The sequence below is a fragment of the Gymnodraco acuticeps genome, unplaced genomic scaffold (genome assembly GCF_902827175.1).
Source record: "Gymnodraco acuticeps unplaced genomic scaffold, fGymAcu1.1, whole genome shotgun sequence".
NCBI classification, from domain to species: Eukaryota; Metazoa; Chordata; class Actinopteri; order Perciformes; family Bathydraconidae; genus Gymnodraco; species Gymnodraco acuticeps.
Genome location: NW_022991091.1, coordinates 400,001 through 417,739, shown reverse-complemented (window position 1 = coordinate 417,739; position 17,739 = coordinate 400,001). Strand labels below are relative to the sequence as shown.

Sequence of the window (17,739 nt, the reverse complement as noted above, 5' to 3'; positions counted from 1 at the left end):
TGTATTCCCCTTACTTGAACCATAAATTGAAACGGTGTATCAATCTAAGCATGTTCACTGCGGGCACAACATTGAGCACAATGGCTCACTGTAGATTTGTGTGCAATATGCTATCATCTATTCCCACACTTCTCTTTGCACACTACCCATTAGTGCCTATAAAGCAGCATTGTCTGCACATAAAGGATGAGATGTGTGCAGAAAAACGAAGGTGAGTAAACTGTCAGACTTGTTGTCTGCCAGACGAGCTTTCACCTAGTAGTGGTTTTAGGCGCAGCCTGGAACAAATATCCCTATCTGCTTAGACAACGTCCCCCTCTGTTCTTATCTCAGCGTCTGTTAGGCTTCAGGGCTCATCTAAGCTACCTCTACCCCCCCCGTTCCTCCTCACCCACCTCTTTGCCTGCTCCAAAGACACATAATAGCCTTCTGCTTCATTAAAAAACCAAAAAGAACCTCAACTGTACTTTGTTTAGCTATGCTTTTTACATGCCTTACACACACACACACACACACACACACACACACACACACACACACACACACACACACACACACACACACACACACACACACCACACACACACACACACACACACACACACACACACACACACACACACACACACACACACACACACACACACACACACACACACACACACACACACACACACACACACACGTACGACACAGCAAAAATATAGGCCAGCAGCAATGCTTCTACTACTGCAGTGACTTGTTCTGTGGTGGCTTAATTACGGGCAGATGCTGAAAAAATGATAAAAGCTTCTTTCTGTTGTGTAAAGCCTCTCTGACGCCACATTCAAGTGCCAACACACACATATAAACACACACACACACACTTGCACATAATACACACTCAAAGATAAGGACCCACTGCTGTACATTAATGACATACATATCCCATAGTAGATTCCACAGTAGATTTCCCATACATTCAGTGTATGCACAGCTATGAAACATAACACACTCACAAACTTCAATGATGCATACATACACATAGTTATTGCAGACAGATATTATAAAATAAACGACACGTTCGCTTTAACTTCTTGATTGCACAATGTAATGGAACCAACAATAATACCACTTTGAAACACTAGGGGGTAAAAGTTATCTGTAATATAATTAAGTGCACTGAACATATTAGCCCTTTTTCCTTTGTTTGGTGAACCATTTACTTCAAACCTCAGTATATACTGAGCATGTGGCTGGTGGTGAACATTATTAAGAACACACTCTAATAATGTATCGACTCCATCATTTCAAGACTTAGGTACTTCTTCTCTAACCTTAACCTGACAGAATAGGTCCTCTTTGTAATCTTAAAGCCTTGTAGAAGCTTTTTTTATGTCCCTTAAGTTTTCTTCACTTGCTCATATTATGCTTGATGTGAGTTTGTCTGCTTTTAGACGTAAAGAGTAGCGGTGTGGTGAAGGAAGGTATGTGTGAATCAGACGTGTTGCTCACCTTTTTACTGTCTTCTGAGGAGCAGCCTTCAGTTTGTCAAACTCATCTTTCTCTGAGTAGATCACCACATTGTCTATAAAGGGTACAGAACAGGATATAGAGGGTTATTTTCTCACAATACAGACAATTCATAGTCATTCCAACACCTGGCATCATTTTGTAAATGAGAATATAATTACTTTTTTTATCTCACATGAGAGAAAGAAGTAAGACTCCTTTTTGAAATGCAAGTGTTATATGGTAGGTTATATTATAGTAATACAAATAGTCTAACATTGAAAACATCTATTAATTCTGATCCAGTTTACTCTTGTTTTTTGCAAAAAGAGATTGCATCAAGCCTACATGTTTTAATAGATGTTTACAAAAGTAGAGTACTATTCAGAGTGGACTGTTGGTTGTTTATTTGTTGGTTAAACTGCACCTGCTGCTGAGTTGGGCAATGTGCGAGAGAAGTCTATGGGAAGATGAAAAGTACACCACATTGGCTAACAGAGAAAAGAAGAGAAGAGAGGGCAATAGTACAATATGTCAAATCTGACCCTTGGGGCTCTTTGTCTTTTATCACACAGTGAGACCGGATTAAACCTACATTTTTAATAGATGTTGGCATGATTTTAGTACACTAAAGAGAAGTGGTTCCCGGGGCTAAAAGGATGTACACCTCGCACAAAGGAACTGCAGTCGCAGCGGTGTATAAAATGATTACAGTGGCTATTATGTTAAATTACACTTCTATCATGGACACTGATGGGAATAGACAGCATAATGAGTGAATGCCTAAGTGGAACAAATGCTGAGTGTGTGTGTCTGGGAGAGAAAGAGAGTGTGTGTGTGAATTTAAGCCTCTGTGTTTTTCATCACACAGCCTTATTAACTCGGTGTCAACATGACTGACAGCTAGCTCCGGTAGAGCTCCAAGCAATGGGCTTCTCTCCCACACACACACACACACACACACACACACACACACACACACACACACACACACACACACACACACACACACACACACACACACACACACACACACACACACACACACACACACACACACACACACACACACACACACACACACACACACACAACAATGTAGGTATTTATTTTTTTAATCATACCATAACTACTTTATTATGTTTTTTTTGCGATTACATTATTAAGTCAGAAACCTCGTACCACATAATGTGTTTGTGGCCACAGATACAGTCAAATGTGTGTGTATGCGTGTGTTTTTCAGCATCTGCACCACATGTGAGTGGTTAGTCAGTCAGTCAGTGTGGAAGTGAAATTGAACAGAGCATCATTGTCAGGAGAAATGGCGCCTAAAGCAACGTATGGCATCAGCTTTGGAAGCTTCACATTCCACCACTATGTACTCATCATGCTGCGGGTCTGTCAACACACAAGCACTCACTTGCATTTGCATACATTATGCTACAAACCCTAAATATGCACATTAGTACTGGTCCTGGACCAACCCGCTAAGGCAACACTATTAACTTTGAGATGTGTTTTCAGTTTGCTGCATTAGTCAGTGTTGCACATTTGTTAGACAGATCTTAACTTATTATGTTTAATATATGTAATGTAAAGCGCTTTGAGCATTTGGAAAAGCGCTAAAATAAATGTAGTTATTATTATTATTATTATAATATTAACATGAAGGGAGAGTTAGCTTAGTGTCTCATCATTCACACATCGAGGCTGCTCCAAATACTTGTCTGCCTGCAAAGAGTACAATTCTAGAGAAAACACTATTACACAGTGTGAAATTATTGCAAATATATAGCTTACAATTTTTGTTCAATAATATAATCAGTTGAGCCCCACAGAAAAGAGTTGGATAATACTTTTATAGTCATAAGCTCATCCCCGGATAACGTTCAGTGTTCGGCTTAACGAATAAGACAGGCGCACAGATACCTGAATCCATGTTAGAGAGGATTTTGCTGCAGGATTGAGTCCAATTACAGCGTTACTCTAATCACTGCTGGGTGTTTTCTGTTCATGCATGAATTAAATTGAGTAAATGATGTGCTGTGATGCTATTTTGTAGATAGTCGTTAAAAAACATAATTATAGTAGGTTTTGTTACTATAATTATGTAGCTTAGTGTGTCTTTGTACTGTTTGGTGTGTATTTTGAAGTAGCTTGAACTGCATGTGTTAGCAAGTGTATATTTTGTAAGTTCTCTTTTTTTAATCCTGCAATGTGCGAGAGAAGTTTATGGAAGTATGGAAATGATCAGTTTGTGACGTGTTTATTTTTACTTTACAGATATGAAAACACTGACAAAGGTGGAGAGCAAAAAACAGATGGTCTGCACATAAACAATCATTAAACTATTGTATGTGCATGCTTTACTTTTGATGTCAGTGTTTCTTGACAAGAACAAAAGAAATATCTTACACTATGTATTCCATATGAACCCAAGGAGGTTACTATATATTAACTACAGCTGCTTTTTTAGTACTGCTATAAGTGCTGTTGGCCTTAACTGTCGACCCTTGGTTTAAGAATGAACCAAAACATAATTATTTCTAGTCTCCTAAAACATATAATAGTGTTAGTCATTTCCTGCACTCGCCGACTAGTATGTTAGTTATTAAGGAGATTTTATTTATCTTTTTTTTTGCATTTAAATATCTTGTTTTCTGAATCCTGGATTAAAGCCCTTGTCCCTGTGGCCATGTGTATGGCCAAAAATGTGGATGATGTTAGAAGGATATGAACAACAATATTACGTATGGTTCATGGAAAAAGCATATCCGGTAAACAATCCAAACCAGGATAAAGCTCACAACCAGGATACTAGGGTTGATGTAAACAAGACTCCCACTTCCCTCCATCCCTCTCATCTGGCCCACGTCCCAATCCCACTCCCCTACAGTGCATCTGTGTGTGTGTGTGTGTGTGTGTGTGTGTGTGTGTGTGTGTGTGTGTGTGTGTGTGTGTGTGTGTGTGTGTGTGTGTGTGGTGTGTCAAGTCTCACCAGGGACATCTTTCTTGTCTTCCTGCTTGTTGGTCTGACCTTCCACTGTCTTCACAAACTTGCCCTGAGCAGCATGCTGTAGGAAACACACATGAGGAACGTCATATAACACAAATTACAGATCCTAGTGTGTGTGTGTGTGTGTGTGTGTGTGTGTGTGTGTGTGTGTGTGTGTGTGTGTGTGTGTGTGTGTGTGTGTGTGTGTGTGTGTGTGTGTGTGTGTGTGTGTGTGTGTGTGTGTGTGTGTATAAATATCTCTTACCCTGGCCACTTGGTTTGGCCTTCAGGATGTAAAACATGATGATGAGGACGATGGCGATGGCCATGATGAAAATAGTTGACATGGCGATAATGAGAGCTGTTGCTAGGTGACTTTGTCCGGTGGAATCTGAAACATGCAGGCATTGATGTAAAATCATATTAATTACAGGTGTGTGTGTGTGTGTGTGTGTGTGTGTGTGGTGTGTGTGTGGTGTGGTGTGTGTGTGTGTGTGTGTGTGTGTGTGTGTGTGTGTGTGTGTGTGGTGTCTGTGTATGTGTGTGTGTGTGTGTGTGTGTTTACCTTCTGGAAGGTGAGGGAACAAAGTAGTGCTGCCAGGGTCAATTGTAGTTTTTTCCTTTTGCACGCTGGTTGACATGCCTGTAAAACACAAGCAAACACATTCTTTGTTTATTAGTTTTGGATTAGTATAAAATATATTTATGTCCTACATAGGCTACTTGTTTTAGCAAAACCTTAGCCACTATCACAGGGTTATGGGCTTTGATATGTCTCATAATTATTTGTGTGAACATAAAAATAATGTGTGTAAATAAATACCTACCTACCTTCCTTTAGCATATTTGCAGATCCATTTTACATCTGCAAATTTACTTGTGAGTTTGCAAATCTTTTAAAAATGCATTTGTGGATGGTGTTTTACATTTACAAATCACATATTTACACACATTATTTTTATGTTCACACAAATAATTACGAGACATACTGTATCTAAGCCCATACAGGGCTAACACACACAGTTTTGAATAAAGGACTTGTTTAAGTCTTTCAATTTGTGAAGACTAAGATGAGAAAAATGATGCCACTTTCAGAGTTATGTAAAGCTACCACCAGCAGCTTCATAGCTTAGCTCAGCTCAGAGACTGAATCCGCAGGGAAACAGCTAACCTCTCTCCGAAGTACAGATTAAAGATACAACATGTACATTACTGAGCTTTAGCGGTGCTTGTAGGCAGATTTAGATACATTAGAACAGAGTCAGGCTAGATGCTTCTCTATTTTCCAGCCTTTGTGCTAAGCTAAGCCAATGTTACATTACTGGCTACTGACAGTAGCTACATATAGGTAGGCACATGAACATCAAACCTACACTAGAAGGTGAATACATATTTTCCAAAAAGTAAAATGATTGCTTTAAAGTTGGATTAATGATGTACCACTTTCTCGTCGAGATGAACCAATACTGTATATCAGAAAGCTTGAAGGAGAAGGCACCAGAAATACTGTCAGTCTTTGACGTTTGTCACTGGCATATCATAAAACATGCCATCTGTCACTGGTTATGGCATGTAAGCTTTGGCCTAGCATTTTATTGACTTTTATTCCCCCTAATAGTATTCCATGACATCATTTTGAAAGCCGTTACATTTAATAAAAGCAAAGGAGCTTCTCTAACATCTGTCCTTAACTTTACCTCTCCCACCACAGTCAACAAACTCATGTTTTGGGAAGTTTGGATACAGGGCGGAAGCTACCCATCCAAATCTCTTTCTTTTTATTTTATTTTCCATGGCTCCCAATATCCCCTGCTGCTTTTTCCCCTCTGTCTTCTTTCTTTGATTAATCATGGGCTGTTTTTCCTCTTTCTTAATGGAGCTGTAAACGCCTGGCAGCTCATAAATCAGCGCTTTTAATCAGTCTTTTATTTATCCAAGTTGATACACTGTGGACCTCTTTGACATGTACCCTGCTGCTTCCTGTGGTCTCAGCCTCATGTCATCACACACACACACACACACACACACACACACACACACACACACACACACACACACACACACACTCAATCAATCAATCAATCCATCAATCAATGTTTATTTATATAGCCCAATATCACAAATGTTACATTTGTCTCAGTGGACTTTACAGTTTGTACAAAATATCAGTATGACAATACGACACCCTCTGTCCTTAGACCCTCACATCGTACAAGGAAAAACTTCCGAAGAAAACCCACAGTTTACAGGGAAAAATGGGAGAAACCTCAGGGAGAGCAACAGAGGAGGGATCCCTCTCCCAGGATGGACAGACGTGCACGCACACACACACACACACACACACACACACACACACACACACACACACACACACACACACACACACACACACACACACACACACACACACACACACACACACACACACACCACACACACACACACACACACACACACACACACACACACAAAGTGCCCTGTGGCTGCAGACATTAATTCGGGGTATGTGTTTACACTCTGGATAAGGATATGAGCCTGAACTGGAATTCTGTTTAGCCTCTTGCGGTTTCATCTCTTAATCATGTCTCGCAGGCTCAACTCACAGATAATTCTGCAATCTTGGGACTCGGCTCCAAACAAATTGTTCAAAAAAGAATCAAAAATAAATAAAAGCATTTTTGTTTGAGCTAACAATTGTAAGCAGGGATGAATCGAAGGTTAGATTCTGATGAATACCTCTGTGTGTAAATGTGTTATGAAGCTCTGCAACACTCCGTAAGAACAAATAAGATTCAATATGTGTTCACATTTAACACGTTAGGATCTCTGTTCATAGTGAGATAAGTATTTCAGTTTTTTGGCGCTCACTTGGAAATGGCTTAAAAAGTCAATAAAAAAAAAAAGCAAAAATGGAAATTGAGCGACAGGCCCGCAGAGCATCTGCCTTCCAAAGAGTAGCATTGGCGCAAGCAGTAACACGCTAATCATCTTTCTTTCTCATACCCACTGAAGTTTTAATTATCACAGACTGAGCACGGCAGGAGCCAGGGTAATTTACAGATTACACGGCGAGTGTCAGCCTGCCTTCACCCTGAGCGAGGAGAACTCCCAGCTTTCAGCTACTTCTTTATTTACTGTTGGGGGCCCATCGTTTTAGGTTCTCTAACATCTAAAGAGGGTTTAATTCAAATGTACCACAGCCTAACTTACTACATTGGGAGAAATGTAGAATGCTCTCTTTCACCCACACTAATCAAACATTATTTTCAGAAATCCATACTTCTTTTACAGCTTATTGTCTGTATTGCATCTCCTCATAGTGGATTGATGTAACGGCGTTACCACCTACCTACAGTAGTTTGACAAACTGTCAGGCTCTTCTCGAAATAAATTATTTTACACTTGAGTAGTTGTACATTTGATATTTTATAAGATTAAAACTGTACTTTGAAAAAGAAGCAGCAGTCAACAGTAGGCTATATTAGCTTAGCTTAGCATAAGACTGGAAGCGGGGAAACCCTAGCCTTTCTTATGGTAACAAAAATACCCTAACAGAAACACTTGCATGATAACATGTTAAACTTTATCTTGTTAGTTTAAACTTTAAACTATACCAAACCAAAGTATAAATGAGAACTATTTACCTTCAGTCAAAGCCAGGCTACATGTTGTCAGTGTTTTTGCTAAGCTAAGCTAACCCAGCTGCTAGGTGTAGCCGTAGGCCTACGGTATTTTGAGCAGATGGATGATAGTGGTTTCAATCTAATGCTCAGTATAGGGAATAAGTTATTTCTCCAGACATCCATTTATTCCTTTCAAACAAGCAACTTGAATATCTGTCAGGACAAGAATTTGCAAGTTCCAAATCAATTTCAATATGAATATAACATATAATTACTTGTGACACTTGTTGTGTTACATCATCATATGTCTCTTGTTTGCACTTCTTCACAGCATCAATTAATCACTCATAACTACGCCTGAGAGGAGGAATTAGGACACTGTTGAAAAGCAAGTGTCTATTCGCACACACACACACACACACACACACACACACACGCATGCATGTACACACAGTGTCAGGTATGCAGGGTAATCAGTGAGGTTATGGATAATGTGCCAAACACCCCTCAACAGAGATGCAGGAACACCGTCCCCTTTTCTTTCCTCTTATTATAAAGACAACTTTAATGTTTAGTATCTTTGAGACCAGCGGAAACCAGGTTATGTTGGGACAGAGATAGCTGTGAAGATAAATGTGAAAAAGGGGGAATTCATAGTTGAAAAGAGAATACCAGGTTGTTTGTAGGAAAGGTTGAGAGCCAGCGGAAGGAAGGGGAGGGAGAAATTAAAAAGTGAGGAGGAAGGTCTTACATTCTTTGGTGTTGCGTGGTGCGTTCTGGCAGGAGTGGCAAACCATCCCATAGAGGTTTCTGGGTCTGGTCTCCAGCATGAAAAACCTGGGGGAGATAATATACATGAGTTTAAACCAGCAAACTTTTAGACTGTATAATTAGGCTCCACAAGACTATTACACTTCCCGGAGACAAACCAGCTGATATAAAGGAGAACATCTTGAAATAAAATCAGTTTTAAACTCATAAAGCACTATCAGCAAGCACAGCAGGTGTGTATACTGCATGCAAGCTCCCTTCCTTCCAGACATATTATCCTATACCTACATGGTGATAAGTACGGGGAAGCAGCTGAGGTGAAAAGTTTGTCTCAGTGAAGAAATGAACATAATTGATGCCCTTAAGGCACCTAAAGGTGGCTTGGTACATATTATCGCCCTGAGTCATGAAGCGTCTATTAGAGGAAAGGGGAGAGGTCTGTGAATGACTCGTGTTGGTATTAAATCATTTAGCTGAGACAACATGAGCAGAAATTATTAGAGTATGTACATAATGTATGCAGCAAACAGGTTCAAACGGAGGCCTTTTTATTATGTGGACTTAGTCCGATAATCGGAATCGATTGTGTGCTTTAACTATTAATAACTATGCACATTAACACAGGTATATGAGCAATTTGTTTCTAAATCGCTTGTTGTGTGATGTGTATAATAATGTAAAGAAATTATGCTTTTATTATATTTCTAAATTGTAGTTAACCCTTGCAAAGATATAAAAGGTAATGAATAGCGACAAAAGTACACAAACAAAACATGGCAGTTATTTACAGGCAGTTGTTGGATGGATCTTCTACAACCTATATCAAATGAACTTTAAAAAAACTAAAACAGAAAAAAGAAATCAGGACATTTTCCAGAGTAATCATTGTTATCACTGCTAGTGATGTACTGTTATGTATTAGACATTATTAATAAATCATAGATAGTAATAAACTCCATCTGTATTTATTGCCTACTGATGACTAATACAAATTAATCATTTTGATGTTACTTTCAAGGAAACTATAAATATTTCCGTCACAACAACATCATGCTTATTTTCCTCCAGGTCTTTTTCTCTGCTGAGATACTTTAAGTGAGCTGTTTCAATACTGTTGAGGCGTGTTCTGTTCTGCACCCAACGGGTATAGACTCTGCTTCACTCATACATTCAGTTCAGAGCATACTGTACAGACGCGGAAGTAGACATGACTAAACTCTGTGTTCCTGAGCAAAAGCAAAAACATCCTGTAGTGCAGAAGGACTCGAGAAGACAGCAAGACAGCATGCACACCACTGACAGGAGGAGGAATCATGAATCTGTGATATTTATGCCAATTCCTTCAGGACTTACTGAATTTTGTTCTGCCCACATTCAATCATAGATATCAAAGTATCATAGTCATAAAAACAGTTAATAATAATAATAATAATAATAATAATAATGCATTACATTTTTTTATTAGAGCGCTTTTACAGGTGCTCAAAGCGCTTTACAATTACACATTACACATATTAGACATGTAAGAGTCATTACCGCGGACATTACCCACAGGAGCAAATGCGGGTGAAGCGTCTTGCCCAAGGACACAACGGCCTGACGCAGTGGCGGCCGAGGCGGGATTCGAACTGGAGTTCACCAACGCCCCTTGATCTGATGACCAACGCTCTAACCACTGCGCCAAAACCACCAGTTGTCATCATACCACACAGCATGAGATCCAAAACAGACTTTTAACATGTTAAATGCTGTAAGAATGTTTGGTGTCGACAAACAAGTCAATATGAAGAGAGGCAGACAAATGGGGAATGATGGGAAGGTCGTGCAAGCAAGAGGGACACAAAGGTCTGGTAATGTTTAAACATCCCTAATTGACTTATTATGTTAAAACTAACTAAGGGTTGCATCCCCAGCTGTCATTTGCAAATTAGGAAAATAAGATTTCGAGTCTGTTTGCATACAAAGGGAGGGAATGCATTCAAATGAAGACAACAGGGTGGTCTAGTCATTTCAACTCGTATTTTCAGATTTGATGAGTCATACTATGAACATACATCTCTGTGATTCAGTGTTTAGTGCTAAAATCCTTAATCTGTAAAATGTTTCCATTAATGTCAAAAACAGAGTGTGTCACTATTTTATTTTTTGCACACACACATCACAACACATAATCAATAGTTTGACAATATTCCAGTGATCTATAGGTGGCAGTAACGTTACAAAAAGGCCGTCGTGCCCCCAGGAAAAGGCAGTGAGATAAAATAATAGTTCTGCAGCAGGTAAACATTGATTTTACCATAGCAAATTTGAAATGGGTTTTCAGTTGATTTATTAGAAAGAGACATGCATTTAACACCTTTTTCTAAGTAAGTCTGAACCTAAATGTGAACAGAATCCTGCAAGTTGCTTAAGTGCCATATTTGTTTCAATTCAGTACTGTGTAGTAATCGCTTGATACCTTTTTGTTCTTTGCAAATAGGTTTTGAATCCTGTGTGTGTGTGTTTGTGTCATTTACCCAGTCAAACAGGGTCCACACTCGGCATCGCTGTCTGGAGTTCCCGCTGCTCTCACAGTGGCTTTGTAGAGAGCGTCACAGTCCTTATGGCGTCTGCAGATCTCATACTTCCCTTTGGAATATTTCCCATGCGGGCACGGCACACAGGCAAAGTCCTCATCCTTCACACCGTAGCCACAACTCTGAAAAACACACATGTTCATAGATTTGGTTAATGTTTCTCTCCTGGTGTACATTAGATAATCACATTTCAAACTAAATTCAACATTCCACAGATCAATAAGATGACCAGCTTATCGTTGTGTCTTCTAGGATCGATCTCATCTCTGTGTTTATTCCTTAAAGAGAAGACTACAGACCACACACACACAAATAGAAAACACCTACTCTCCTTTTGGCTTCCTCTCTTTCATCTTCCATTTCCCTCTCACTTTCATCTCTGTATTAAAACAACTCTCTGCCTCTTAGCTTTGGGCTACAGTGGAAAGACTCAGAGAAATCCAATATGTCTTCCCTTCTGTTTGACGTCCGTGAGTCTCGGTGCGATTGTTTGATATGAAACTTTGACTCAGCTATTGGCAGGATCTTGTCACTTTTGGTTAAATCTAGCTTTGGATCTTTTTCTTTCAAACAGTATGGCTGCAGTGTTGCTTCTGGTCCTTTTCTTCTTTTCAAACCTTTATTTATCCAGGTGTATCCCTTGAGATCATTGATCTCTTTTTCAAGGGAGACCTGCTCAAGTACTGTAGGTTCCACATGAGGAAGAAACCTAGGATTTATAACAAGCAGGAACATTTCTGGCATGTGTTTCCTTTATTTTGAAACTTGACAGTGAGTGGACATTAAGGTGATGACATGCAACAAAGGTCCCAAGTGAAATCGAGCCGGGAAAAGTTGCGGTAAATCTTAAAAAAGATCCCCCCAGGGAGCCTACCCTCAATATCAAGCAGCTTCCACATCATGCGAGTTGACATGAAACTTCAATACCTGATTCTTTAATGTGTCACCACTTGGCCATCCCTTTCATCACTTAGAAAAATATGTTTGACCCAATGTTTATGTTAATAAGCTAGCGTGCAAATCACACGCAATCTGGGTACGAGATGCACTTTAAAGCGTCCTTGGATGTCTTCTGTGTGCGTTAGTGTGCCTGATCACATACTTTCTGAAGTCTTTGTTGTGAGAAATAACCCTGTGGTTATCTCATGATTAAAAGGGTGTCAAGACACACATGCAGGGAAAGCAGAAGAAAATAACATGAATTACAGACTGGATCAGAGGGGAAAGTGCAAAGGGGACTCATCTCTCTGATTAAACTCCTCTCTTCTCTCATGTTTCACAAAGCTAAATGACTATGACAGAGCTCTGTGCTCATCAGACTCTCTTCTCTGGCAGGGATGTTTTGCAACTTCTAACACAAAACATGGTTGGGCATTCTTACTACAGTAGAAGCACACGTTATGTTAGTGAACACAAGGCAGGAAGCAGGAAAGGAAGGAAAACACAAACAAACTCAGTTGGAACAATCATGATGTGTTTATGCTGTGGTGAGGGGAAAGGACGGAAGAAAGGCTTTATGGTGTTGTCATCATTCCCACTGAAGGGTGTGTGTGTTTATAAGGTTTTTTTGTGTGGCTTTATGATAATGTGAGTAATGTTTGGACAGTCTCTCCACTTAAAGAGTAACAATACCCCAGAATCTACAGGATGGACTGCTGGCTCCACTTTTCTCTGTCCTTTTAGGCTATTATCTGTTTTCATCTTCGTTCGTTAATAACCTTAATGGTGTCTTAATGTTTCATTCAGTGCCACCTTCAGGTCAAAATTGTTGATTATAACGATACTACTTTACTAACTTAAGGATAAGTTGAAAAATAAAGTAGAAAGAAAGTGAGGTCAAAGAAAGTATTCTGTGATTGAGAGGTCAGAGCTAAACATTTCAGATGTGTGTATCTCACACTGCTCGGTCACTTTATTCATGTACCTTTTGTTATTCATGTTTTATTATCTTTGAGAAATGAGTGTTTTTAAATGCCATTTATAATATGTTTCTTAATTCTCTAAATGTCTTTCATTTCTGTAAAGCACTTTGAATTGCCTTGTGTTGAAAGGTGCTGTATAAATAAACTTGCCTTACTTTATGAGCTGCTTACATAACTACAGTTTTAAAAACTGTAAATGCTAGTTTATATAACTTCACATTATTATTACTTTATTATTATTTGAGCTATTACTCAACTTCTATTTAACTTTTAAGAACCATAACCCTAGCACATTATTTAGATAACTATAAGTATTTATAGTGATAATACTCCACGATTACAACAGATTATCAATCCGCATTCTAACCAATGCAAATCATAATGCATGAAAATATGTACTTACATCAAAAACATTAACGTAAAGTAAGGCCACTGAAACCAAGTGGCTGCACCCTTATTATTTAGAGAAACTTTATTCCTCCTTGTTGCCCTTGAGTGCGCCTGTCTCTCTGGGGAGGGTGTGGCACCCCGGGGTGCCAACTGAAGCGTTACCTTGACTCTGTTTTCTTTGGCTGTCTGCAGTCTGACTGACGGAGGCTGAGGCTGTGTGACTACTGCAAGTCTTTCACTGTGATGCATGCCTTCACATCCAAGTCAATGGGAGCAATAAACCATGAGAAATTGTTCATTTGAATTTAGGCACTGTTCACTGTGCAGCTATGTTGACGCTGCTGTGTGTGCGTGTGTGTGAGAGTTGTGGGTGGTCTGAACAGAACAGCTCATAAAGTCAGATTTTATGCTATTTATCATTTTCAGGTGGTCATCATTTGATGTTAAATGTGCAGCGTGTGTGTGTTTGAGTGTGTGTGTCTTACCATATGCGGCTCCTGTCCTGGCCTGGCAGTGAGGGCAGGCCTGGCAGCTGTTGCTGGTCTGATTGAAGAAACTCATACTCTCCACAGCTGGAATACTCCGCACTGGCAAACATACAACACACCTGGCAGGGGCAGAGAGGGGGGAGAAGGGAGACAGAGAGGGGGGAGAGGTAACACATTAGGGTCAAACATTTTTATGATTTTTATGATAAGTGCGAAAAATAAATGCTTCTAGGTCCATTATGGAAAACAGGGTTGTGTTTGTATCCATTTGTGTATAATTCATCCTTTCATTATAGATTAAATAAATATAATGTTAAATATTCAAATCAAATTAGTAAACACAGAAAAGACATTTACTTTTTTACATCACATTCCTAAAGAAGTTTTATTGCTAACTATTCTCAGCAAAATATAAAACACAAAACATGTTCTATTATCTGTATTAAGAGAGTAATTTGTCTTCAATATAATAATGTACATTTGTCTGAGCAATAGATCAACAGTGTTTGAAACCAAACAATTCATTTGCTTAGTAACTTTAATTTATTTTATTTAACATCATTAATCCTCTCAGTAAAATGGGGAAGTTTTTGAAATGACTCAACATCTGCAGCAGCAGCAGATAATCACTGCACTGGGTGGTGGGCTGATTTATTTAGTAACATTAACTGGCTAAGAATCAACAACAGACTAACTGTCAGAATACAATAAAAACAACCATCACATCCATACTAATGTTAATGTTCATTGTTAAGGAGGGGACAATGCACACTCATTAACATGAGCTCTTGAGTCATCTTCATCTGTGACTCGGATTAGTGGAGACCACTTTTTGGCTCTGTAAGCATGTGTGTGTGTGTGTGTGTGTGGTGTGTGTGTGTGTGTGTGTGTGGGTGTGTGTTGTGTGTAGTGTGTGTGTGTGTGTGTGTGTGTGTGTGTGTGTGTGTGTGTGTGTGTGTGTGTGTGTGTTTGTACATCAGTATTTGCTTGTTTGTCTATGTACTGTGTGTGTATCTTTGTGTGTGTGGTGGCATTGTGGCTCATTGTAATAAGTAGCAGCTGGAATGTATAGTTTTAGCACACATTGTTCTTTTCCAAACAAACTAACTGACTTTTAGAAATCATCTGCAGTCCAGAAAAGTATGGAGGCAACGTGTGGATGACTAACTCTCCATCTTCTCTGTGTTGTTTAAAAAACATCTCCCGCTCTTTTCTCTTCCTCATAACCATCTCATGACAGCAGACATTATGCAGTGTTTGAGTAAATACACAAATTCAAACTGTTTGTGTATGTTAGGGGTTTGTATTGAACCCAATCATCTCAGGCCAAGTCATCTTAATGTAATCTCACACCTGATTCAAAATGACCTGACCTTTACGCCACACTCCTGATGCATGGTTAGTGCCACACACGCTGCAAGCCAAACAACTCTAAAACATCACCTGCCACTCTTCTTTGTGAGTATGTCACACATGTATGGGTCACTGCAGGTATTTAGCAGGCATTGTGTGCCTATGCATTCACTGAACTCAGTACTTAGGTTCTGAACAAAACTGCATCAATTCTCTTTTTGACAACGTTTTCCAAAACTGGAAAAACTATTTCCTGTCAACTCAATTCCCCAATTCTTTGATGATATGGTTGAAATATGCCAAAAATAATACTATTACTTGTAATACTTAACCCATAAGATTTCATTATATATTTTGCAGAGTAGTTAAACACTATTTTTGTATGTGAAATCTTACTTACCGATGTCGTGTTCTTTAAAGTAAAAAGGCGTAGAAAATATAAGCACTCCATACCAGTTCCTTTATTTTGTGCATTGGTAACAAGATGGCGTCGGTGATTATGGCTGCTGTGTCCTTTGCTCCTCTCCAACTTTCCCTTTACTTTATTTTGTATTTTTGTATTTTATTATATATGTTGCATTGTTGGAGGAGCTCAGTTCAGAATAATTGCATTGCCATTTTTACACTGTAGCTTTGTGCATATGACAAAAAAAACCTTTGAATTGGTACAGTAGTTGAGTGACTTACAATAGGGCCAAGTTTAAATCAAATGTTAGTCATTATGTCATTATTATACTATTCCCCAAGATATAAAGTGGAGTCCAATGACACCACTTAGTAGTGTAGTAAACCAAACACCATTACTGAATCTCTTCCCTTCCTGCATGTACAGATAGTGACTGATGAGGGGTAAGGGTGAGGAGCCTGATGGGAACTCTGCCAGTGAGTTTCAACATCAAAACAGACAAGAGAGTCTCTAGATTCCCAGTCCGATTACAAAGATATATCTGTTCTCTAAAAAAACCTCTCAGGTTGAATAATTGGTACGAGTGCTGCAAAGTTGTGCAAGCTGCTGACATCAGAGAACAAAAGTCTGGATGACGCAGTGCAGAGAGTTGAGTCAATCGTGACTGTGATCCATACCCATGGAATAGTGGGAGTTCTGAGGATAACTGATATAGGATGTTGGTTTTTGATAGTATTTAAAAGATGGCAAAAGAAGAAAAGATAATGTAGGTGAAGCAGAGGAAGAAGTAACAAAATAATGGGAAAACGAAGGAGGAAAAGAGGACCACAGTATGGAAATAAAATCAAAGTCAACATGAATTAACATTAGGAATTAATGAGGAAACCAAAATGAATCAAAAGGAGGATTACAGTTGAAGGACAGAGGAAATAAAGAGGAAAGATAAAGAAAAACAAATGTTTTAAAATAAAAAACTACCAATAATGAGGACAGAAAGATGGATTTCTTCTGACTTCTTCTCTCTGACATGTTTGCGTCTTCTTTCTGGGGACCAGGAGAGAAAGATAGAGAAATGGTCATTCATTGTTATGCAAACATTTCCTGCAACCAATCTCCCGCACCAAACGTAATTTACGAAATAGCAAAGTCACGAATCTGAGGGCGTTCCTGCCCGCAGTCGTGCTGTCAGTGGGCACGATGTGTGTGTGGCCCAGATGAGTTCAGTGTCCCGTTAGCATCACGTCATCGCCCATAAACAAGTAATAGCAATAGAACAGCCCATGGCATTCCTCTGGCTCATAACTGCGAGCACACATCACCGTTGGCTAACCTCTGCCTCAATAAAAGAAAGGTGATATCACATAATAATTATCTGTCTCTTTATTCATTCCTCTCATGCACTCAGAGTTTTTTTTCAGATTTTCATACTTAGTTAAAACGCCAGTAGCTTAAAGTTTCCCATCAGCTTGAAACTCTATTCCAGCTGCATCAAAATAAATATAAAGAAAAAAAAGCTATTTCACGTTCGTAAATCGTAACACACACAACACCCTGGCAGTGTTGCTGAAATGGGCGTTGGTAAACAAGTCATTTTCAGATGGTGTGATTTGTTTTATTATTTATGAAATGAAGGGTTAGAGGTTGGATATGTGTGGTATAATGCTAGCAGTACTTCATAAGCCTATGTGTATTTTTCATATGAAGAAAGATATATGTTTTATGTT

General features: G+C 39.1%; 1 protein-coding gene across 1 annotated transcript in view; it reads right to left on the bottom strand.

The window, feature by feature from the left end:
* The window catches only part of edar (ectodysplasin A receptor), a 39,580-nt gene that overhangs the window by 6,087 nt on the left and 15,754 nt on the right, over positions 1–17,739 (bottom strand). Inside the window, 11 exon segments of the mRNA XM_034236928.1 lie at positions 1,495–1,567; positions 4,490–4,544; positions 4,546–4,565; positions 4,752–4,877; positions 5,052–5,129; positions 8,861–8,946; positions 11,397–11,578; positions 14,254–14,274; positions 14,276–14,323; positions 14,325–14,375; positions 16,994–17,059. Of these exon segments, the coding sequence (XP_034092819.1) occupies positions 1,495–1,567; positions 4,490–4,544; positions 4,546–4,565; positions 4,752–4,877; positions 5,052–5,129; positions 8,861–8,946; positions 11,397–11,578; positions 14,254–14,274; positions 14,276–14,323; positions 14,325–14,375; positions 16,994–17,044 (791 nt within the window). The 5' untranslated portion in view covers positions 17,045–17,059.